The following is a 25,454-nucleotide window of genomic DNA, read 5'->3' as shown; positions in this document are numbered from 1 at the left end:
CTTAATGACTTTGGCTGGGAAGGGGAGTAGTGAGATGGGTCTGTAATTTTTTAGGTCCGTTGGGTTGGCAGAGGATTTTTTCAGTAGGGGGTTGATATTTGCATGTTTCCAGTCTTCAGGGAAGGTAGCGGACTTGATGGAGCAGTTGATGGTGTGGCAGAGTTCAGGGGTGATGGTGGCACCAGCATGGCTGAAGATAAGGTGGGGAGAGCGGCCCGAGGTGGCTCCAGAGTGGATGGTGTTTATGATCCTTAGGATTTCGTCAGTGGTGAGAGTGTTCCAGTTGAACAGGGTTGGCTGAGAACTGGAGCATTTGGGTGCGGTGGTTGTGGGTGGGTCCTGGATTGCGAAGCTCTCACAGATGTCTATGATCTTGTGGTGGAAAAAGGTGGCAAGGTTGTCGCAGAGGTCTTGGGAGGGGGATGTGTGTAGTATCCGTGCTGGGTTTGGCAAATTCTTTGATCACAGTGAAGAGTTCTTTGCTGTTGTGTGCATTGGCGTCGATACATTCCTGTATGACAGTTTTTTTTGTGTCTCTGATGAGGTGGTGGTGTGTAGTGACAGCAGTTTTGAAGGCTGCGTGGTCAGTTGGGTTCTTGCTGCTCCTCCATCTTCTCTCAAGCCATCTGCAGGTGCACTAGGACTCTTGGATGTCGGAGGAGAACCAGCTGGCTTTCTCTGTTGGTGCAGTCGGAAATCCATATGTGGAGGATGCGTGCTGATGTGTAGGCGTCCGTGGAGGTCGGCTGGTGGGCAGTTCATCTTTGGAAACCTTGTTCCAGCTTCAGAGAGGGTAGCGGTGGGCGCGGCGGTGTTCGTGGGTTTGGTGAAGAAGCGGACGCATCAGTGGTTGGTCCAATGTAGTTCAGAGGTGTAAGTGAAGGAGATGTTGTTGCTGGCTGAGAAGATGGGATCGAGCACGTGTCCTGCTGAGAGTGTTGGGGAGGTGAGCAGTTGTTTGAGTCCATTGGTGGCAAGGTTCTCCAGTAGGGATGATGTGTTGTGGTTGTTAAGGTTGTCCAGGTGAAAATTTAGGTCACCAAGAAGGATGTAGTCCTTTGAGGTGAAAGCGTGGTGTTCGATAAAGTCAGCTTTGGATTCGCTGAAGAGGGCCGGGAGGTCTGTAGATGAGGGTCCTGCGGAGGGTGGCGTTCGGGTTGGTCTGGACCTGGAAGTGCTCCATGTCAGGTGAGTGGTCGTCAGTACCAGTAGTGAGGTGGAAGGTATGTTTGTCAACGCTGGTGATGCCTTCTCTCGGTCGGTTGGTGCAATAACAACAAGGATATGTTCCCAAGCTCAAAGATATGGGCAAACCTGGTAGTAGTCACCCTGATTTAGAAATCTAAAGTCTGGTTTCCAGTACTGATGGAACTTTCTTGGGATTTTTCAATCCCTCTACCCCTATCTCAAGATCTGCTCCTGGATCCCCTGGTGAATTGTCTTCCCCTTATTCTCTCAGGTTCGCTCTGGCTGATGGGTGGCGGATTACAGGGAACATTGGAAGGATCCAGGACTTTCAGCGGACGCTGCCTCTTTACTCTCCAAAGCCTGGGCAGAGACTAGCAATAAAAGATACCGCTCTGCATGGTCAAGATGGGGAGTCTGGAGTCACCAATGGCAGGTGGATCCGTTGTGGGAGGATGTTGTCCAGGTCTAGAATTTTTTAGTCTCCTTGGCTTCTGAAGGTCTAGCGTGTAGAATTATTAATATCTTCAGGTTGGCAATTTCAGCAAGTCACAGTCCTGTGGACGGACATCCAATAGGCGAGCATCCTGTGGTATGCAAACCTCTCAGTGGCATTCCTTTGTCTTTGCCTGCCACCTGAACCTCGTTACTCTACTTTATGGGATGTGAATAAAGTGTTGAGGTTGTTTAAGTCCTGACTGTCCAACAAATAGCTGTCAAGGAAACAGATTTCCACAAAATTGGCTACTCTGCTGTGTTTGATATCATGTCATAGGGTTTCGGATTTGAGAGCCCTAGATTTGACAGATAGAGTATTATACCCTTTATGAGGTTACCTTCCATATTTCCAGAAGAAGGAAAATTAATTCAAAGTTAGTATCCAATCCTTCATTTAATTAACAATGTGCTTAAATTGTCTGTGGTGATGGCTCTTAAGGCCTATGAGACGATGACTGAGGATGTTCGTCCAAATGGTGAAAGACAATTGTTCATTACTCTTCCGAAACCTCATAGAGCGGTGTCTTCCCAGACTATTTCACGCTGGGTTCGCTAGGTCATGCAGGGGGCAGGGATTGACACTTCTTGCTTCAGAGCTCCTTTGGTACACAGGGCAATGGCTTCTAAAGCTTTTTCTTTGGGAGCACATTTGGAGGATATTCTGAATGGTTCTACTTCAAACCTGTTGCAAATCTGGCTACCTTGGTAGTGGATAAGCTTTAAGCTAGCCTAATCCTCAGCTCTGGTCCCGACATAGAATGAAAAATGTCCTAGCTATCATAACAGAAAGTTTCATTTCTATTAGGGACTTGGAGGCAAGGATCAGCCCACCCTGGACTGGAGTGTACTCCTCCCAAACCCCACCAATTGATCTGTGTTCTGAAGTAAGTACATTATTTAAAGGACTTGTATGAATGTGGGAACAGTTAAGTTGAATGGAATTCTCTAATTAATATTTTTTGTTCAGGGCATATTTTCTACAAAGGTATTTCCAGGCGCTTTTACTGCAACGTCTCTGTTTCAATAAACATGAGGGAATCTGAAGTTTAAGAGCTGTGTCACAGGAAGAAAGAGGAAGATAGAGCGTCCTCGCAGAAAGTTAACAGGATGGAAGCTCTTGGATTCATTGACTGGCTGTTTTCTTTCCCTGTTGCTCATGGGAAATGTAGTTTATTATAGTTGCAATCTTTTAATGGCTGCTGGAGTGAAATAACATTAAATTAGAAAACCTAATTTTTGCCTCCGAGTTCTTCAAAGAATTGAAACTTTCTGTTTCGACAGCTAGGAAATTTTTCATTATCCAAGCGAGATGAGAATGTAAGAAGATAAATTTGTTGTACAGCAGGAATTGAGACAAAGAATATTAGAAATCTTATATGAAGGACATGGAGGAATTTTTGGAATGAAAAGTGAGAGAAGACTTTTGGTGGCCAGGAGTGGATTGTGACATGGAAAAATTAGTAAGAAGCTGTGTAATTTGTGCATGTAGTGTTAAGATACATGTTGTCAAGGAAACTCCTGTTGTGCCTGTGCCATTTCTGAGTAAACCGTGGCAGAAAGTAGCATTAGAATTGTTTGGAGCATCTGAGTTGGAAGGCAGTGGAAGAAGATATGCTGTAGCAATGACAGATTATTATTCCAAGGGGCCTGAGGTTAGAATAGTGAGTGATGTAAGATCTAGCATGATTTGGGATTTTTGTGAAGAAGTATGGAGGAGAGAAATTTATCCTAAGGAACTGATAAACAGAACGGTTCTCGGTTTGTGTCACAGGAATTTGAGCATTATTTGTCATGTTGTGGGGTCAAACATGTGGAAATCCTTGTGAAAGCGGTTTAAGAGAGTTCTCAGTGACAATATACAACTGTCTGTACAAAACAGACTGAACTGGAAAGATGAGATAAAGAAATTGTTATGGAGCTATCGCACCACTCCACATTCTACTACTTTGGAAACACTCTTTGTGTTGCTGATAGGAAGGAAACCTTGTACGAAAACCATGCCTGGTTGGATGGGAAGAATGGGATAGAGGCGAGTGAATGAAAAGGATTTATGTAGAAGAGTGAAAAAAAGCAAGATGGATATAATAAAAGTAGTGGGATTGAAACAAGATGGAATGAATATGAGTGTGGAGACTTTGTATGAACAAGATTGTTAGGAGGAACTGCGAAGGGGTTATCAAAGCCGTCACTGCCCAAACGTATGGTAAAGGTGAATAGACATAGGCCCCCATTATGACATTGGTGGTAAATTCTGAATGCCGCCGAAGTGACTGCTGCCAACATGTCGCCACGGAGGCGAACATCTGTCTGCCAGATAATGACATACACACACAAAACCGACAGAAACCAGCCACAACCACAAATCTGCCAGGCCAAACGAACACGATAAACTGTTGCAACTAGCACCCATTCCGTTACTCCACCAAAACAATGCCCTCCTAATAATGACCCACGAACACCACAGCAAACACTCAACAGCAGTAAACCATTGGCGGTGCACACCGCAAAGGCAGGAATATCCTCCCAAAACAAGACAACATTGGCCAGAACAAAAAAAACACACCTGACACAAATACACACACCCCCACACACCCACTAACAGCACCATAAAGCACACCCCCACAACACCCACAAACCTTTGCAAACAGGAGAAGACCGCTACACCTTGCTACATGAATCCCAGAGACAACTGCACACATACAACAACTACCCATAAATCCATCACGCACCACATACCCCACCACATCCCTCTCTGCACAACACACATACCCCACATCTCCCATGTCTCCACAAAGGCACCCCTGTTTCGCTGATGAGGAGTTGCAGGTCATGGTGGAGGAAATAGTCAGGGTAGAGCCACAGCTGCGTGGAGCACAGGTACAGCAGATCTCTATTGCCAGGAAGATGGAGCTGTGGCGAAGAATCATGGACAGGGTGAACGCTGTGGGACAACATCCACGCCCAAGGGAAGACATTTGGAAAAGGTGGAATGGCCTACGGGGGAAGGTGCGTTTCATTGCAGGAAGGCACCAGCTCGCCATCAGGAGGACTGACGGTGGACCCCACCTCCTCCCCCACAGCTGACAGCAGGGGAAGAGCACGTCTTGGCAATACTGCATCCTGGGGGACTCACTGGAGTAGCCGGAGGACTGGACACTGGTGAGTCACCATTAACAACCTACCACCCCCCCCCCCCATACCTGCATGCCACATCATCCCCTCACCCTGACTCCCTTCACCCCACTCCATCCCACACAGTGCACTACCCCAATTACCACACCTAAATGTCTACCCCTGCATGCCATACCCACTGCAGGCACACCCCTCCCAGCTCTGCATGCACACCCACCACCAATGCATGGACAGAATGGAGAACTACCAATCCCACAATACATCACCACACAGTATCAAAGGTGGGAGGACAACACCAATATCATTGGGAAAGCTAGAAATGCAGAATATGTCATGGACAATGACCCTAAACACATCACTTACATCCCCACAGGTGCCCCAGCCAATTTCAGCAGCGAGGAGGTGCCACGGCTACCCAATCACCCACCAGAAGATGCCCTCAGTGATGACAGCAACTCTGGAGGTCTCGATCTGGATTAACTCCCTGGCCCATTTGGGACCACTAGTCAGTCAGCTACCACATCCCACAGCTAGTCCACCACAGGGCCCCTGCTCAGACTCAAACACCACAGCCAATGCCCTCAAACCTCTGTTCCCAGGACACGTCAATAAGTAGTGTGCCCACCTGTACAGGGACCGAGTCCACACAACACCTGGTGTCAGTGGGAGTGGGAACACCTTTCAGGGGACACAGGCACAGTGGGCCAGGGACAGTCGGAGAACGGCTGTGCACTAGGGGGGAGGACAAGCCCAGGGAACTGACTGCCCAGGAGGCACTCACAAATGTCCTGGGGGCATACCAACAATCCCAGAACAGGATGAGTCAGGTGCTCAATATCATGCAGGAGAACCGGCGGCTGCAGGTGAAACACCACCAGGAGGTCATGCAACAGTTGCCAAGACCACAGCCAGGAAATGAACCCCTCCAGAATATCCCCCTCGTGTTCTACTGTGTCGCCTTCTTCACTTTGAACTGTCATTGCTCCTCTTCCTATAGCCCCTTGGACACTGGACCTGTACTACAAACAGACTAGCCCACTACACTGGACTTTTCCCAGCCATCACCCCACTCTATTTCACTTTGCATTGAATACCTTATTTACAAATAAACACCCTTGGACACAACTTGAGTAGTAGTGCTTTATTAGAAAGAAATGTTCAATGTATTGAACTGTACTGAACTGCATGATCCTGTGCAAATGTCCTGTAATGTGTGAATTCATCCTACATATGTGTCTCAACAGTCTGTACACATCACTTCAGTACACTGTTGTAACCACACCAACATCTGCAATAAGGGAAGCCATACGTGACAGTTAATCGGGATGAAAAGGTAGTGATTGCCATTATACTACAGCCACACAGCACATCACTTAAATGGAGAAATGTAAAGATCAAAAGTCTTACCTGAGTGTCATTGGAAGTACTGCTGAATGATACGTGTCCTGTTGTCCACATCCTTCTCCTCTTCCTTCTCCTCACTATCCTCAGTGTCCACTGCTGCCACAGGTGTATAGTCACTCCCCTCCTCCTGAAGATAGGGCACATGTCGCCTGAGGGCCAAATTATGCAGCATGCAGCAGACCACCACAATCTGGCGGACCTTCTAAGGGGAGTAGCATAGGTATCCACCTGTCAAATGGAGGCACTTGAACCTGGCTTTCAGGAGACCAAAGGTGCGTTCCACAATCCTCCTGGTATGCCCAGGAGCATCATTGTGTCGATTCTCAGCCCCTGTTCTCCGATTCCTAACAGGGGTCAATAGCCAGGAGAGGTTTGGGTAGCCGGAGCACCTGTAAGAAGTGAGGGACACACATTCGCCATGCAATGGCATGGGGTAGGACTCCTGCAGGCACACACGGACATACATTGGGTTGGGACGCAAGCTCACCTATAAGCCACACTCTGTGCCTCTGTAGTCGTGCCATTAGCTGTGGGATGCTGCTATTCCTCAAGACAAAGGCATCATGCGAAGATCCAGGATTCTTGGCAGTGACGTAGAAGATGTACTGGTCAACAAGGCACACTATCTGGACATTGATTGAGTAGAAACTCTTCCTATTCCTATATACCTGTTCATTAGTCCTGGGAGGGACTAAGGCAATATGGGTCCGGTCAATAGCCCTAATCACATGTGGTACGTGTCCCATTGCGTAGAATCCAGCCTTCAAATTGGGCAAATCATCAACCTGTGGGAATGTGATTTAGCTGCACGTGTTTGAGCAAGGCAGCCAAAACTCTTACAAGCACAATCGAGAACATTGGCTGTGACTTTCTTGCAGCTAAGCCCACAGTTACCTGAAAATAATCAGTTGCCAGGAAATGGAGCACTGATAGTACACCTGCACAAGAGGGGGAATTACTGTGGTGCAAACGATAACGGGGGGCTGATCATGCTCCAATTGTGCACACAGCTCTGTGATTGTGGCCCTGTCCAGACGATAGGTGAGTATGATGTGCCTGTCCTCCAGTGTAGCCAAGTCCACAAGGGGTCTGTACACGGGTGCTTGCTGCCTCCTCCTATTCTTCTGCAGCGGTTGGCATCTAAGTGAGCTAAAAGTAAAATGGCTGTGACAACAGGACCTATGGACACACAACATCAGAGTACACAGAGCATGTATGTAAGTTGGACACTAGAATTGTCTAGGTGTGTACAGTCAACACCAATGACGTACATTTTAATTCAATACATGGGTTCTAGCAGCAGGAAATGGCAACCACCTGTCCTGTATGCAGGGACAGGTGGAAGTGACCTTACTCCGCCGGCTTTAGACGTCATGGCGGAAGGCTGTCTGCACCGTCGTGCAATTCCTAATTGGCTAACATGGGGCTCTATAGAGTAAAGGAACCAATGATGATCAATGCCGGCAGTCACGGTGTTCCCCACCACGGCCATGACGCCCATTTTCTTTCTACCACTTCACTTGATTCCTGACTTTCCACTGGACGACATTTCCACTGCGTGTGCTTCAGGGTCTGCACGTCCATAACCTGTGTCTGGAACCTGCCATGGCCTGTGCAACAGGGGAAAGGGCCCCAGCCTTCACATCGGAGGAGTTGGAGAGGCTCATGGATGGGGTCATACCCCTGTATGGGCAGTTGTGTGGACCTCCAGACCAACAGGTGAGTACTTCATGGGTACGTTGCATGCAACATGTCTGCATGTAGATGTAGATGTATGTGTGTTAGCAGCGTGTCATTTAGGGGGGTATGGCTGCAGGCAATGTGAATACAGAGGTACAGGTCATGTGTGTGCTTGATGAGGGGTAAATGCAGTATGTAGGCCATATGCATGACATGCTGGATTGTATGGTTAATGGTGTTCTTCTGTCTGGGTTTCCTCTGCAAGTCAGCGCCCATCAGAAGAAGGGGTTCTGGTGTGTCATCAACAAGGACGTGCAGACCCTGAAGGTCCATAGCCGGTGGAGCACCCACAGAAGGAAACAGTGGGAGGACCTGAGAAGCTGGGCCAGGAAGACAGCGGAGGCGCAGCTGGGGACGGCCTCCCAACGAGGGAGGGGTGCCCGTCGGAGCCTCACCCCCCCCCTAATGGCCTGCATACAGGCGGTGGCCTGGCCAGAGCTGGATGGGTGCTTAAGGGCAGCATAGCAGCCACAAGGGGGATAGGGGTGCAGGGTTCTAGTCAGTGGATACCCCAATATGACAGTTTAGACATTCGTGTGTGGTCCTGCTTAGGTATGTAGGGTGGTATGCATATTTGGTATTGTTAGGTAGCTAGCTTTCCATGGCAGACAGGGCTTAGTTGGTCCCAGTAGGTGTGCAGATGGTAGTGTTTGGGTTCCTACCTGCTGTAGTACCTAGGCAATGGTATGTCACTGTGGTCCATACTGCCCATTCTTAGTCCTAGTGAGTGATTGATGTGTATGCCATCTGATCTGCTGGTGCTGTGATTTACCCTGTGGTCCCTTTCTTTCTCCCCCCTCCTCTCCTTTTGCCATCCTTTCCATGTGTACATTTGCATCAACCATGTGCTCCTACAGGTAATAAAGTCCCCTGGTACCACAACCATGTGACACAAGAGGCGTGGCAAAACTACAGGGGGTTTCAACATTGCCTCTACGACAAAGGCATTGAAGCCAGCGGCCTCCTTGCGTGGTTGTGTATTCGTATTTTATGTGAACACGTGTTCGGTCAATAAAAACCATTACATGAAGAAAAGAGAGAAAAAGAGAAGAGAAGAAGAAAAAAAGAAGGGAAGACAATAAAAAAAAATCAGGAAGTCATAAATACAGTAATAAAATCAGTTTGGGTAAAAATGTTTCAACTAAGTTACGGATTGCTACCATGTTGCTTGTAGACTGATTGTGCACGTTTGCCTCGCTTGTTCAGTCTCTAGAAGACGGCGCGCTCATTTATCCAAGAACTTAGCCAGTCTGCAGCTGTGCTGTACGTCGTCCCCTTTGAAGCCTGCCAATATCGCCGGTCTGCATCTGCGCAGTCCCCTTTGAAGCCAAACTGGTCGTAAGAGCCTGTTGCGATCTGTCGTGGTGCTTTTGTATAGGCATATCTAATGGATTAGCGTTTCAAGTCATGTTGACTCTCGTCCACTTTGGAAGGTGGGCATATAGTAGAAGGCAGCCCATTCGATATTTCATAAAGGCTGTTTTAGTCCGTGGATTAATTGTTGCTCCCAGATATAGTTGTGGGATTAGAGAGCCATATGATGATAGCACCAAGCAGGCGTGGGTTTGTTTCGATAAAGCCTCTTTGTCCTGAAGATGTGAGAGAGACTTAGTGCTTACTTTTGTTGCACATTTGACAAGCTGATGTGAGCTGAGTTGGAGTAGTTGATCTTTCAGGCCCAATATTGTGAAGGAGGACTCAAGGTAGCAGCAGAAGGCTGAAGTTGTATCCGAAGTAAATTCCACCCAAATAATAGAGCTTAGTGGGTCTTCTTTTGCTACATTGAGCTTATGGCTTAGGTTGATAAACAGCCCTTTCCTTGCTAGAGACTGCCTTACCAAGCCAAGTTCTAGGCGAACGTGGGCCGGTGAAACATAATTTGGTAAGCTGAACAAACTCTTGAAGAGCTTAGTGATCATTTTGTCCAAGTGGTCATCGCTGCGGCCTCTTAGAATTTTGCTGCCATATGTGATTGTTGGTATTAATTTGGCTTGAATGACCTTTAATAACGGCAGATCTGTTGAAGACCCAGTTCATTTTTTAAAGCTGTTGAATGCGAATGCAAGCGAGGTGGATTTCCGACTAAGGGACTCCAATTGGGGTTTGAAGGAGCCATTGCTGTCATGAAAAACCCCTAAGTATTTGTATTCGCGCACAACGTCAACCTATTGTTACCCAAGTACCACTGATGTCGCACCCGCCCAGTCATCTTAAAGGGCATGATTTATGATTTATTCAAATTAATAAGGAGAGGGTTTTTTCCAGAGAGTTCAGCTGTTGCGTTAAGTAGCCTCTGCAGGCCTATTCTAGTGTGACTGAAAAGGATGAGATCGTCGGCGTACAGCAAGCTTGTCATAGCAGTTTGCCCCAGCCTTGGTGAATGTGAGTTTACCTTGTCCAGTTCTGCTGGTAGGTCAGTCAAAAATAAATTGAAGAGAAGGGGTGCAAGCACACATCCCTGGCGCAGACCCTGAAGAGTGGGAATTTTCCTGGAAAGGTGTGTCCCACCACACAGTTTGACCCTCACCCAGGTATCTGTGTGGAGAAGGACTACTGCTTTCAACAACTGGGAGGGAATGCCCCAACTTGCGAACTTAAACCCGAGTTTCCCTCTTTCTACTCGATCAAATGCAGCTTTGTAGTCTATAAATGAAAGAAAGAGGGGCGTCTTGGCACGTTGGCATTGGTCAAATAATAGTGCGATGGCCATGAGGTTGGCAGTCGTGCCCACCCCTTTGGAGAATCCAGTTTGGTTGAACGGGATCAGGTTGTTTGTATTAGCCCAGGTTTCAAGTTCTTCTAAGAGAATTCCTGCAAAGATTTTTGATTAGACATCTAGGAGTGCTATTAATCGGTAATTTGCTGGATCGTTGGCTGCATCCCCTTTAAAGATGGGGGTGATAGTTGAGCCTCTCCATGCTTGCGGGATGATGTTGGTAACAAGAATGCAATTATAGAGTGTCGAAAGATGTTTTGCCCAAAAATCTGGGTCCTCTTTCTACAGGGAGGCAGGGATACCATTGGGTCCCGGTGCTCCCTCGCACTGACACTTAGTAATTCTCATCCTCACTGTTTCAGGGGGAACTGAAAAGCAGCTGCGTTGTTGTTTTGGAGAGCCGGTGGAGGTACAGGTTGATGCTTTTGCCTCACACTCAGGGCGCTTAGTAAAAAGGCCAAAATGGTGTGAGAGATACTGACACCAGGTGGGCTCAGAAATATTAATCATGCTGGGGGAGCGTGTTACAGAGCTTAGGCCGTTTATGAGCCTCCAGAACTGTGTGATTTGTCTTTGATGCGTGCAAGAGTTTTGCTGCTAGCACGGCTGCCTTGTCTTTTTGATGTGACCAAAGGTGGCCTCTATAGGCATGCCTGGAGGTAGATACCAGCGCTCTCAGGGCTGCGTTCCTAGGTTCTTTCTGAAGACAACGGAGGGCGGAGTTTAAGTTCTGTTTAAGTGTCTTTATGTACCTCCTTGATGAAGGGCGTTGTAAGCTATGGGGTCTTGTTCCTTGGAGCTGTTGATGGTAGGATGACAAAAGCTCTACTACAAACTCATCCCAGGTTGTATGTGGCACTTGCTCAGGGTCTCTGAGATTAAATTTAAGAGACCATATTCGCTTGGCTGTCTCTGCCAGCGCAGGAGTGATCTTGGAGGACCACTTAATTTGCCTCCCATTAGATATATATATGGCTTGCTGCAACGCGTCCATAGGTTCATGATGTTCAATTTGGTGAGTAAAATGTAGCTTTTGCTGTAAGTGGTCACTCTCCCCTATGCTTGTTACCTGAAATTTCCAAATTCAGCTGAACAGGAGTAGGGATAAAATTGTAAAGTCCATTATTGATCGTGCTTTTTTGGTTAAAAAAATGTGAATGAGGGGGGGTGATCCGTGCAGTAGCGGCCGTTGGCAGATCAGAGTCCCATTGCTTCAAGATCTTTTATGAGTTGTTTCCCTGGCTTGTTCACCTTACAAGACCCAGGTAGAGCTTGGTCCGGTATCTGCCAACTAAGGTTCTGCACCATAGTGGCTTCATCAGAAGGATCAGATCCCAACAGGTTCATGTTGAAATCACCACTTAGGATCAGTTGGGGGCGTGAAGCATTATTGACTAGTTCTTCAATATTCTCTTTCAGTTGATATGCAGCTTCTAATTTGCGAGTTTTTCCCGGTGGGATGTAGGTGTTCATTAGGGCTGGTTAAAGGGTGGAGGGGCCTTGGGTCACAGTAAGAAGAACTGTCAACAGATTGCTACACGTTGCTGCAGACGTGTGAAGGCGTTCCTTCATTGTTGAACTGAGATATGTGATGAGTCCATCACTCAAGAGCCCAAAGCGAGCCCTCCTTGTTGCCGGAACATGATAGCTCACAAATCCTGTAATTGCAGGTGGGGATTCTGTCCATGTCTCTTGCAGCAATATAATCTGGAATGACATTAGGTAGTTGAGTAGGCACTTGTCCTCCAGTTTGTCCAGTAGCCCACTGATATTCCAGGAACATATTCCAAAGTTGGACTTGTCCTTTTTGTTGCTGATATTTAGCTCGTCCCATCAAAGTTGCCTTGATCCTATGCTCAGTGCGCTGGGTAACCAGCTCCAGTCATTGAAGAAGGATGATGCCCCAGAGCCAGGCAGAGATACTGAACTGGGCCATGTCATGCCGTGAGAGTTCACGGAGTTCCTTCAGGTCTTGTTGGAAGCACAGGGTGATGGTTGAGGGACTTGACCGCCCTGCCGGTTTAAAAGAGGTTGTGGATAAGCAGGGTGTAGTGCCAGGGTTATATGTATCCCCCAGCTCCTGAATGTAGTACTTACTCCAAGCACTTGTTCTGCTACCTCTGCCGAGGTCCAGGTAACTTTGGTTACTTCATTCGTCTGGGGTGCCAAGGGAGGGATAAATGCCACTGAGACCATGTCTGCCGAGGTGGGATTTGCGGTTTCGGGGAGTTGTCCTAACAACCATAGAATGTTCCCACGGTTCAGAAGGTCAAATGAGCCTCTTGATCTATATTCTGGGTGCAGCAAGGTTATTGTGGAGCTTGGGGCATTGTTACGCAGGGTTAACGGAGAGCTCATAGAGACTATTTGCGGCTGGAGCATCATATGGTTGGTCCTGCTTCGAGGCCTGGTAGCCTTAAAAGGTGTTGGCACTGTCAGTGTGAGGTTGCTCTCCTGCATCCTCTCACTGGGCTTTTCTTGGCTTACTAAGTTCTGGGACAGTTAGACCTGGCGAGATCTTTTATCAAAGTTTGCTGTGACAGTAAGGGGCACTTTTGATGAAGTGCATTTGTCAGGACATTTGACGGTTCCCAGAGGAGGGGTCCAAGACATGCCTCCTTTGGCAATGATGTTACTACTAGAATCACCAAAAGAGGCACCTTCTATTAATTGTCTTAGTGAAAAGGTGGAGCTGGAGCGGGGCGTCGGTTTGGGAGCGTCTTTTTTGTCTGACGTCAGGTTTCTATCTTGTGGAGTCCAGCAGGGTTCATCTTTAAGCCCCACCTTGTTTAACATCTATCTGTCATCCTTGGCCACAGTAGTCGCTCCTTATAACCTCTCTATGGTCACTTATGCTGATGACACGCAATTGGTGGTTTCCCTCTCTAGTAGTAGGGACTCCCCCTCTGCCAACCTGGGCGACTGCATGAAAGATATTGGGGACTGGATGACCCTGTCGAAACTGAAATTTAATGACAGCAAATCAGAGGTAATGATTATAGGTAATGGCGCCACTACCGCCCCTCTGGCTATGTACTTTGAGGCTTTTAACAGCCTGCCTCCTCCAATAACACAAGTAAAAAGCCTCAGCTTTCTGCTTGACCCACGCTTAACTATGGAACCACAAGCTAAAAGAATCTCCTCGATCTGCTTCGGCTTAATTAGAAGTGTCAGGAAGATTCTTGGACTTCTGCCATTCGCTGCCAGAAGAATTCTTGTACAAGCCCTAGTTCTCTCCCGCCTGGACTACGGGAACTCTCTATATCTTAGTCCTCCAGATTATGTAATAAAGAGGCTGCAGGTTACGCAAAACGCGGCAGCTAGACATCTAATGAATACCCCAAGGCATCTTTCCGCTAAACCAGCACTTGCAGCTCTTCATTGGCTCACGATTAAACAGCGCATTCAGTTTAAAGCTCTGTGTCTTGTTCACAGAGCCTTACACAATAAGGGTCCCCTTTCCCTTAGAAAACGGATCTTTCGTTACTCGCCACTTAGACCTCTTAGATCTCGTTCTTCTAGACAGGTTTACATCCCTTCAGTCAAGAGATCATGGGGAGGTAATTCGTTCTCCATCAGGGCTGCTCGGCTCTGGAATGCCCTGCCCATTGAATGCCGTCAGGAATCCTCTGAACTTCTCTTTAGGAGGAAGTTGAAAACCATTCTCTTTCCCAGTTACTCTGCTTCCCCTGGCTCTTCCGACATTCATGGTGTACTTTAGCGCTGGGATGCCCCCGGGTAGCCATGCGCTCTACAATTCTATAAACTAAACTAAACTAGATGACCCATCCTTAGTTTCCGATGAGGGTGCGAGTACTTGAGTCTAACGCCCTGAAGGAGAGCAGGATGATTTTTTGGGTCCCCCTACCTGGCTGCTGAAGAAGGAAATTATGTTTTTGTTATTAGATGTTCTTAGTCTGTGTTTCCTCCCTTTCCGTTGGCATTTCTTCCGGAGTGGAGGAGGCGAACATTTTTTAGCTGAGGTGTCAGTTATGGCATGAGGAAGAGAAGCCGCAAGGCTGGTAGGGGGCCCGAGCTGCTCGGTGAGTCTGAGTTCTGCAAGGAGGTTGCAGGGGGCTGTACTGCTTGGTTGTTCGCTAGCAGTCGGTGGCCATCCGTAGGTTCCTGTAAGGAGGGCTTGGAAGGTTCCAAGGATGTGTCCTGCAGACATGTTGTTGGGGGCAGGAGAGGGTTGTCGCTCGTGGGGTCGGATGCGAGTCTAAGAGCAGTTGCCTCATTTTGAGCAAGTGCTCTTTTCAAGTCCTCAGGAAGCTGCTTAAGGCTCCTGGTAAAGAGCTTAGTTTATCCAAGATTGAAGAGCAGGTACAGGGGCAGGCAGGCAGCCAGGAATCTGCAGAGTTCTGAGCTCTTACTATCAAGTTATTGAGATCTGCAATTTTTGAGTTGATTCCTGAAGTAAAAACTGCTAATGTATTTAGCAATTTAATTTGGGTGTCCATTTTGGTAGACTGGAGATGTACGGTACTCTCTATGGTATTCAAAACTGTTGGTATATCTGGGGCAATGGCAATCTCAGAAGCTATGGTTGAGTAGGCACGTTGTGGGGCTGAGATAATGACCAACGCTGGGGACCTGTAGCGCTACAATGTGGCGATCGCCCAAGCCTTTGCAGCCTACTATACACAGCCTAGTGCAACTTTGAAACCCATAAGGTCACTGAATTTTTGGCAGAGATATCTCTTTGGGGCCTCAACTCATTGGGTACAGCCACCCTGGGAGGCAACTTGAAAACCACGAAATTAAATGACGTGGTGCAGGCGATGCATTGCGGAAAGACGCCAAGCGTCAATGGCCTCCTGTGGAGCTTTATAAATGCTTCACTGCCCTTCTCCACCCATTTCCTGAACCTTTCAAGGCAGTGAATGTGGAAGATGCCCTGCCTCTAGACCTCAACCATGGCATTAATATAGTCATCCCAAAAAGTGCAAGCCTCCCGCTCTTTGCTTTCATATCGACTTATCTCCCTAACTCCAAAAGCAAGATATTGGCAAAAATCTTCTCATCTAGACTGATGGGAGTTATCTCTGACCTGGTCCATGCAGACCAAACCAGATTTCTGCTGCAGCAGTCCACAAGGCTCAACCTCTGCAGATTGTCCTTGTGGATAGACAGGTACAAGGCAGATCCCACTACATGGGCGCTCCTATCATTGGACGCTTTAAAAAAATGCTTGACTCTATTGACTGGTGTTACTTGTTTGAGATACTGAAGTGCCTTGGCTTTGGCTCAAAGTTCTGCATGTGGGTGGCACTCCTGTACAGGGAACCCACAGCAGTTGTGAAGGTCAACAGGGTAGTTTCCTGAGCAGTTTGCAGTTGGAAGGGAAACAAGATAGGGCTTTCTGTGGTCACCTCTCCTCTTCGCCTTGTACATGTAGCCACTGGTATGTTGGGTGCAGAGCAGGTTGGACATTCTGGGGTTCCCCCTGGTATCGGCGATGCCAGAGAAAATCTTGCTGTATGTGGATGACACCGTCGTGTATTTGACTGATCAAGAATGGTCGGTCCCGGCTCTGCTATTGGTGCTTCGCTCCTTTGAGACCTATTTGAGGTTCTGTGTTGACTGCAATAAGTCTACTGTTTTTCAGCTGGGTTGTTGGGAGGGCCGGGACCTGGTGACGTGTGGACTCTGGGCTGCGACAGATGGATTTAGATATCTAGGTATAGAGATTACTTTGGACCACAAGCAATCTCTGGAGTGGAATACCCAGTGGGTCATGACTGAGTTCCGCATGAATGTGGAGCGCTGGTGCACACTCCCTCTGACAATCATGGGCATTGCAGCCCTGTACAAAATGATCACTGCCTAAACTGCTTTGTGTCCTGCAGAACACCCAGTACCCTGTCCCTGACCTGAATTTTGACAGTATTGGTAAGTCGCTCGCTGTTGTAGGATAGTGCCATGCCAAGGATAGCTCTGAGGATACTATACAGATCTGTATATAGTGCCCGACTGGCACTCCCGGATATGAGGGCTTATCATAGGGCAGCGCAACTATACTTTCTCAGTGAAGGAGTTCACTGCCTGCATAGTGAACCAGCATACAGGATTAACCGTATGGTTATGGAGTGGTGGACTATCTCTACAATTTCTATGGGAAGAGGGACCAGCTGCACCTGCCCAGACTGACTAAGACTATACTGATGGCCTGGGATGCTGCCACTAATGCTATGCATTGGAAAAACAAGGTTACACTAGTTACCCCTCTTTGTTTGGAAAGGCAAGGATAGCCTAGCCACCCACCTTTGGAGGGATATGATATTGCCAGAGACTGGGAGACTAACTGGTTTTGGCCAGTGGGAACACATTGGGATTGAGACCATAGGGGACGTACTGTAGAGGAAGGGTTAAGTCTCTGAGACCCTGCTGGAGTAATATGCTCTTGCTGATACCCAACGGTTTAAGTACCTGCCACTTGCACACACCCTCAGGGGAGACTGGGTGCTGGGCCTGGACCTTCAGGAGTCCTCCCCTCTGGAGACATGGGTGTTGGAGGAGGTGTTGGTCCGCAAGGGGGTTTCCAGTCTCAACTGCACTATCTTCAACAATGCACTGGACCACCTGAGGGGACTGCGAGAGAAATGGGAAAGTGATATTGGGGCCTTGAAGGATGTAGACTGGGAGGTGGCGTTGATACATCCTAGAGAAGCGGCCATTAAAGCCAGGCTATGTTTAATACAGTTTAAGTCTTCCACAGGGTATACTATGCCATCCCAAGTTTATAAAATGGGAAGAGCGAGCATCCCAAGTGCCTCCGCTGCTTTTCTTCATACACTCTGGGAATACCGGGAGATATTGCAATACTGAGAAGAGGTAACTGGTTAGCTGGAATGGGTTTTGGGGGCTCCGATTCCTACATCACCATAGCTGATTATTCTAGACATACCCAATGACGTGGACTTCTCAAGGAAACAATTGCATGCTGGGTTTTGGCATAGTCATGTGAGATCTGGCCAGGTGTTATGGAGGAGCTGCCACACACACTAGGACCAGATAGCTGGAGGGGAAAAATCAATGTATGGAAGCGGAGAGAGTGGTGTACGAAAGTTAGGGATTCCCTAAAGAATTTGAGAAAGTATAGGGACAGTGGAGGGGATACTACCGCCTGATGGATGGCTTTGAGGATGCCCTGGTGGTGAGGCCTTCGCCGTAGCAGGTGAGGGGGGGGGGACTAGGCATTCGGCACCCATACAGAGGCCTAGAACACTTGCTATGATCCTATGTGCCAGGCAAGCTGTGATTAGGCCCATTATAGGTAAATGGAACTGTGGGTGTGCTGTCTGATTATCACATGTATGATTCATTCTTGTGTCATTTTGTAAATCAATAAAATATATACACCTTTGTGAGCTATGAGCAGTTTGCCTCATGATCTGCAGCAGCAGTGTCAGGGCATAGGTTACAGTGAGATGGCGTTATCCCACAAAAAGTGCTGTCACGATGCCCCAAACCTGATTTTCTAGTGAACATCATCACGCATACCAGGCTTTTTAAACCTTCATTTATAATTGTAAAAGCAAAACTACTAATTCTATGCTTTAAAGTGCTTTTGATGAAAAAACAGAGACTAGATGAATTTATCATGCATGACAAGGGTAGGTAGCTCAATCTCATTTAAAAGGACAAGTGGAGATTAAAAATGCACAGTTACGTACACAGAGAGTTGCAAACAATGCTCTCACCTGCTGGACAGTCTGGCTTCCTGAAGTTCCTGGGTACCTCTCTATAAGCATAGGCTGCAACCTAGTGGTCCAAAGGCGTTGAAGGTTAACCTGGGACACCAGCAGCTTCACACGGGCACCAGCGAGCTTCTTGTGCTTATGACGTATCTTAAACAGAATAGAAAATAAATTGTCAAACAACGATCAGGTTACACTATCGATCAACAGCATCACGTCACAATTCACTTTGTAACGACTCATTCATCCATGACCATGAATAGGTACACCAAAGAAAAGAGAAGGGGTCACATCAACATTGCCAATGGTCTTGCTTTAAAAAAAGATCTTGCTTGCAGTGAAAAAATACGGAAGATCAAACAGTACAAAAGCAACATCAAAACTGCTTCATTTTAGACACCTACCCCTCTGTGCTGCATTTCACAATGCATCCAACACCTCAAATACTGCTTTAACTACACCCAGTTCTGGATGTTCAACACTTGCGTAAAGCTCAACCCCCAATTCCTACGATTCACCAAGAACTATAAACAACTAGGGCAAACTTGGCTCAACAACATAAACCAGGACGGGTCTGAACTCCACCATTCACAGAATGCCAAGTCACTCAGATTCACCCAGGACACCGAACTAATCCTCAAGGAAAATATCAACAAGAAAACCAGACAGTCTGGTACCAGCTCTCTCTACTAAAGTGAAACAGTCCTTCCAGAAAAGGATGTCAGAAATACTTTTCAAACCCTTGTGCTCTTATATCTGGGTAGGCGTAATGCCCATATCAAAGATCTTCCAGGTGCCAACACTGCCTCCCACCTTTAAGGGTAACCTATATACCGTAGCATACTTCATGAAGAGCATAAATAAATATTACCACATCAAATATTGCCAAGATGGAAAACGACTGTCTCCACTTTTTGGCCATACTTTCTTCAAAACCAGCTGCATCATCTACAAAGCTATCACGACCAGAACCGTGGGCTATAGGACTAACCAGATTAATACCTCCGATGGTAATCAGCATATCACAGCCAGGACACCAACCATAAGGCTGAAGATGAAGTGCAAAAAAGTTTAAGAAAAAAGAAGGCAAGGAACAACATTCATGTATTCATCAAGATCACCTCAACACTGACCTAATTTAGCAAATAACTGCAAACACACATCTTTAATACATTGCAATTAATTAACAGCCTACTTCCACTCTATGAGCCCCATCACCCCTCCAATAACTCACTGACTGAAACTTTACCCTTGCCCCTTTAAAGCATCCCACTGCCTTTCAGCTAGGTTAAACTATATAGCCAAATAAACAACTTGTTTACTTTGGCATTCTATAATAAAACTATTCTATAATCAAATCTCTCTCTAGTGCCCTGAATATCATTTTCGGCTACTAAGAGACATTGACTAGGACAGACCCTCAAATGCTGCTGTCAACCATTATTCCGTTTACAAGGTCTAAACACAAATGCAGGATTTCTACTGCAACACTGAAAAATTATGATTTTTGCTGAATGTGTTTCAATGGAAAAGTAAGGTTCAGCTGGACTTCTTTGATACAGGATCTGCATCACAGCCTGTAAAATGAGCATCAGTGATTGTCCCAGAGTGGGAACAGTGACATATAATTGCTAGATTGGTTGTCTGGTTATGCAGGGCTGGTAAACCAATTGCACGATTTTCTGGCCTGGTTACATTTATTACGCAGTTTGTTGCCCGATATATCAACAACCGGACTGCAAGGACTAATTTCCCATTCTTTAAATTTGGTCTGGATTTATTCTGAACTCCTTTGGATGTCCTATGTTACGTCTTCAGTAAGAATGGTATCCTACATTAATGTCTCTGTATGGTGTGTGGTAGCACAATACTCTGCTGGTTGTCCTGTATTTCTAATATAGGAGTGGGGCACACCATGCTCCGTCTGTCGCAGTTTAATCTGTTTTACTGAAACTGGTTTACTAATCTAAGACTACAACTTCCAGAATATGCTAATCTTTTAACTGTTAGATTGGAAATAAGATGTTTCTATATCCTATGTACAACAATACACCAACCCCTTGCATGCTTTTCATTTGTACCATTTCTCCTTCAAGAGTTTCCCACATAAATGTGTAATTACAACACAAAAATAACAGCCCTTGTTCGAAAATAGTTGCAGAGCTGTCGGAAATGCTCATTGCTATGATGGGTGTGAGAGAGCGTAGACTTACACTCAAAATTAGCATGAAATGTTTATGAACTAATGCATAATAATGCCCGTAGAAAATGTATTAATGTGTTTTTGCTAAACGTGCACCTGAAATGTGCCCACGGGGAGTGGCCGCCAATTTATACAAAGACTAATGAAACTGACTAATAATAATGAAAATGATATGATAATGTATGGTTTTGCACTAATATTAAAGGTATATGTTAAAGTTTTGCTAATAAATCATTAGGCTTTAGTTAGCATGAGTCGAGGCCTAGCTGCCCAGTTTTATATTAAATGTGTTTTTCTAACGTGCAGTGTGCTAACCTGCTAACTTTTCCAAAGCTAAAGGATGAATGTAACCGTAGTAGATCCGTTCCCATGAAATTCGACTTGCTCAGTGAAACATTTTTGCAGAATGCAACACTGTAGACTAATAACAGGTACAAGGTCGCCTGAACCGGTACAGACAATGGACCTTCTGACTGAAGATGCGAAAAAGACCACGAGAGTATGAAATCGTATCGGACATTCTGCCCACTGGAGACGTCAATCATAAGAACCAATAAACTACGTGAGAACTGTTATGGGGTGACAATTTTGATGAAATCATTGCCAACCCATTGGATGGAGATAGTGGGGTACCGACCCCATCCAATCGGAAATTAGGGGACTGTACAACAGAAAAGGGATAAAAACCTTTGACACAAGGAGCCATGAGAGAGAGGGGAGATGCTGTTGCGAACTTTGTTATGACTCAGACACTTTGTCACTCTGCATAGGGACTTTGCTGTTTGGTTCTTCAAACCATCCTTGCCTTACCTCGTCCATCTTATACTTTTCCTCCTTATAAGGGAAGTATCCCTTTTTACCCATCTTGCTGAATTCCCTCTCTGATGGCAAACAACTGATGTCTTGAGGACGAAGACAATCTGTATGCTGACCCAATACGGAGGGTAACTATATGATGATGAAATTGTAAATGTCTGATTGCCTTTCCTTTCTAGGTACCAACTGCTTCTTTTGACAGAGACCATAGCTAGATGTTTTCTAAATTCGTGTTACTAAATTGTTTTGTATGAAGCCCAACATGCCAATTCTAATTCGAGGTTAGTTAAGGGGTTCACTAAACGGACGCAATTAGACAAATGACTGGTTCAGTGCCTTCTTGATCAATGCGCAAATGATACTCTGCTAAAGTTAACCTATGTTGACGTTGTGTTATGTTCTAATGTTTGTGATTCTTGCTTTGATGAAAACTTATTCAAGTTACCATATTATGACAATGCTGATGTGTTTCATGGTTTTGAGACTAATAAACTTGCTAGTAGAGTTGTAATCAATAGGGAATAAATATCACAAAATCGTACAAAACTGGTGTGGTTATTCATGACTGAAAGGTCATGGTGGTTTCTGAGTCTTATTGATGACGTTATTGATATATTGATTGACATGTTGATTAGTTATTTCGTCCTAAGGTGTCTTCAATCAGGGTCAAAAGATTCATTGGCCTAAAACGAGTCCCAGAGAGAGTAAAATAACAGAAAGGGACGCGTTAGCAGTTCTGGTAGCAGAGCGACGGTTGAGGCCCTTTGGGGCCCTAGGACGAGGGACCATTGTTAAAAAGTGTTTTTCTAAATAATGCAAATTGGAGGTATGATGAGTCTCTAAATTCCACATGACTTTCCCGGAATCTCGGAGCTAGCCTAAGTGAGTTGGGTATGTTCTCTGCGTTTTAGTATGTGTGGTGTAGGATTTGCGCTTGCTCAGCTTATGCATATTGCAGGTGATTTGTGAAGTTTGTGTGGATTTAGGGCAGGTAATGTTTTAGTAGGAGTGGGTGTACTCCGCAGTATGAGAGTAGGGAAGTCGGCGAAATTCATGTGAAAGTGGCGCTTTGTGCTAAAAAATTGTCCACGTGGTTGTTGGTGATGTACGGACCCGTCGTGGTATAAGACTCCGGAGTATATTGACAAGTGTAGGAGACACTTGGTTTATGTTGTAATTTGTGCGGTTTAATAGGTCAATCGGGCATGGTTGACAAGTCGAGTTTGAGTCAAAATTGTGTGATTGAAACCTTCGATGAAGATTTGGCAAGTTCTAAAGTGCACTAGAACGAACCATTGACAAGTCGAGAGTAGGATTTGTGGGTCGAATTCTGCTTGCGAGTGCGGGAGCTGAGAAGGAGAGAGTAGCGGCTGAGGCTTCAAGTGAAAGCTCTGTAAAGTTCTGAAGCGATTGTGTTACCCTTCCCGTAGTAAACCGGTAAATTTGGGTTTTTGTTGTTAAAGGTGCTCACAATATATTGCATTAGTTTTGTGTGAGGAAGACAAGCCGCAAGACTTTGTCAGCCGCAGTGTGTGTGAGTGTGACGCCAGTGGAGCCGCGCTGGGACAGGTCAGCTGCTGAGAGGGGTCACGCACGGATTGGCAGCTGTCCGTGAGAGGCAATTGGTTAAGAAGGTAGGCGAAGAGTGTTCTGGGAATTAAAGTCACTTCCTGATTAGATTCTAAATAAAATAAAAGACGCAAAAATGAAGTTTTTCAAGGCTTTAAAGTGTGCTTTGAAGGGAGATACATACATTACAGCGAGTGTGGGGGAGCCTACACCGCCTGAGGGTACTCCAGCTTATATCGTAATGGAGGCGAAGGGAGTCGCGCCATGTCTTTGGTTAAAGCAGTGGTGCAAATTGACAGAGTAGGAGGGATGCTTGGGGTTTCCAGAACACGGAACGTTTAATATAAGAATTTTGGAAAATTTGCGATTGATGTTAAGTGTGCAAAAACCAACCCCGACACCAGCTCAGTATGAGGCATTATCGGTCTGGGATTTAATGGCCATACAACAGAGACAGCAGAAATTTATGAGGAGAATGAAAAGAGCAGAAAAGACTTTAGCGGAAGCTAAATGGGATAATGAGACCAAGATGTGGAGAAGGGGAACAGTTGACGGAATTAAGATGTTTCCGGCAATAACCCAGGAGGATGAGACACAGGGGAAAAAAGCCACTTGTAAGACAGACAAGGGCTCTAGTAAGCCAAAGGAGACTCAAGAGGTCTTGGGTAGATGAAGATGATTCAGACGATGAAGAGTTTCTTTATCAGTTGTTACATTATCGCCCGCCACCATATGCCATAAATGATAATGTACAGAGCACTAGTATGGGTTCTGAAGACCCGGCACAAAATAAGGGCATCATGAATACAGTGCAGGCAAATGATACAGTTTTGATACAGAATGGTGTCAGTGTACCCACTGCGCCAGAGAGACGGATACAAATGCAGCCACCACAGATTCAGAGGCTCTATCCTGATATTCCAGTATTAGAGACAACTACGAGTTTGATGATGCCGCCTAATCCAGTATATACGAGATCAAAGTTAGTGCAGATTGAGCCAACTCCGCAATTGCTGCCTCAGCCGCAACAACAGGTGGTTCCGAATTACACTTCTGTTGTGGGACCGCAGTCAGTAGCTACAGCACCCATGATGAATCGAGCTATGGGAGTTAATGCTCCACAGGGTTTGGGAATTGGACAGTCACCAGCTGCTATATCATTGCCAATAACTGTTGGTCCACCAGTACCGCTGTATGCGCAAGGTAAGCCTGGTGTATGTGACCAGGGAGTAATGACCCAAGAAGCAATAAGAAGGGGGTTTACCAGAAATTTGCAGGGAATGGCACAGGGAGGACAGATAGCAGAAAGGTCTAGATCCTTGTTAGACTTTAGTCTGATTGGGGTTCCTTTAGAGACAATGAGGCAAGCAGGGTTGGGAACACTAACCCCACAGGTAATGAGTACAAATACGACACAGACACCAATGATGCAGTCTGGAAATGTCTTGTTGCAAGGCTTAACAGCGCAAAAATTGAACAAGTGGTTGGATAAGCTCAACACTCCGCAGACTACTACTCTGACCGCAGAAAGGTCAGAGAGGGATGAATACCTGAATTTTGTGAGACTGGGTGTAGAAGCTACGTAATTAGTGGAAGGAACAATGGGGGTGAACAGATTAGAATCATACACGGAAGCAGAATTGAGGTATCTGTGCCCCAAAATAACCAAAGAAGTTAGCAAGGTGCATCAGAGGTTGGCAAACCTGGCGGACAAGTACGGCATAGACATAGAAAGTACTAAAAGGTTGAAGAGGAGCTATAGATTAGACTTTAAACCTAAAGACTTTGATCACATGAGATCTACTGGAATGAAGGCGCATCTAAAAGAGATACTGCAGAGTGCTCAAATTCGGGGAGCATTGGAGAAATGGGAAGGCAGATGGGCAAAGAAGAGAGATAAAGAGAAAGGTGATGGCCCAAAACCAAAGCAGGCGAAAGCTGCACCAGACACAGGAACAATACAAATGTTACCAATGAGAGAAACAGCCGGAGGGGTTCTAGTCCATTTACCGTGGTCCAGGGGTGACATCCTGTCATTCATAAATGATTATCCCAGGTTGAGGGAGAAGCCATTAGAATGGTACCAGCAGACAAACAGGTTTGTGAAGCTTGCGAAATGTCTCTGGGAAGACTCGAATACCCTATTTGATACCATAGTTCCAGCTGACTTATAGCTTGAATGCAAGAGGGGTGTGGATTGGCCGACAGAGGAACCGGCAAGGGACAAGGTTACTGGAGCACTGTCTTCTGAAGTGATGAGGTATTATCACAAAGTGATTGAGTTTTTGAAGCAGAAGGTGTCGCCAAAAGTTACTGATTGGCAGAAATGTGATCGAACATCACAGGAGGCCAAAGAGTCGATACATGCTTACTATGAGAGATTGTTGAAGGCATTCAAACACTACAGTGGCACTGAGGTCATAGAGCCGAAAGATATGAATCACCTTGTGTTCAGGTTTGTCGAAGGGCTGAAACCAGAGATTAGTCAAAT

At 46.2% G+C, this 25,454-nt stretch overlaps 1 protein-coding gene across 1 annotated transcript in view; it reads right to left on the bottom strand.

The window, feature by feature from the left end:
• The window catches only part of QPCTL (glutaminyl-peptide cyclotransferase like), a 967,717-nt gene that overhangs the window by 782,384 nt on the left and 159,879 nt on the right, over positions 1 to 25,454 (bottom strand). The window contains exon 2 of the mRNA XM_069207795.1: positions 18,379 to 18,525. Coding sequence (XP_069063896.1) covers positions 18,379 to 18,525 — 147 coding nt within the window. The remainder of the gene's footprint in view (positions 1 to 18,378; positions 18,526 to 25,454) is intronic.

The sequence above is a fragment of the Pleurodeles waltl genome, chromosome 9, assembly GCF_031143425.1.
Source record: "Pleurodeles waltl isolate 20211129_DDA chromosome 9, aPleWal1.hap1.20221129, whole genome shotgun sequence".
Classification (NCBI taxonomy): domain Eukaryota; kingdom Metazoa; phylum Chordata; class Amphibia; order Caudata; family Salamandridae; genus Pleurodeles; species Pleurodeles waltl.
Note: the sequence above shows the minus strand (reverse complement) of the source record. Positions and strands in the feature narration are given on the sequence as shown.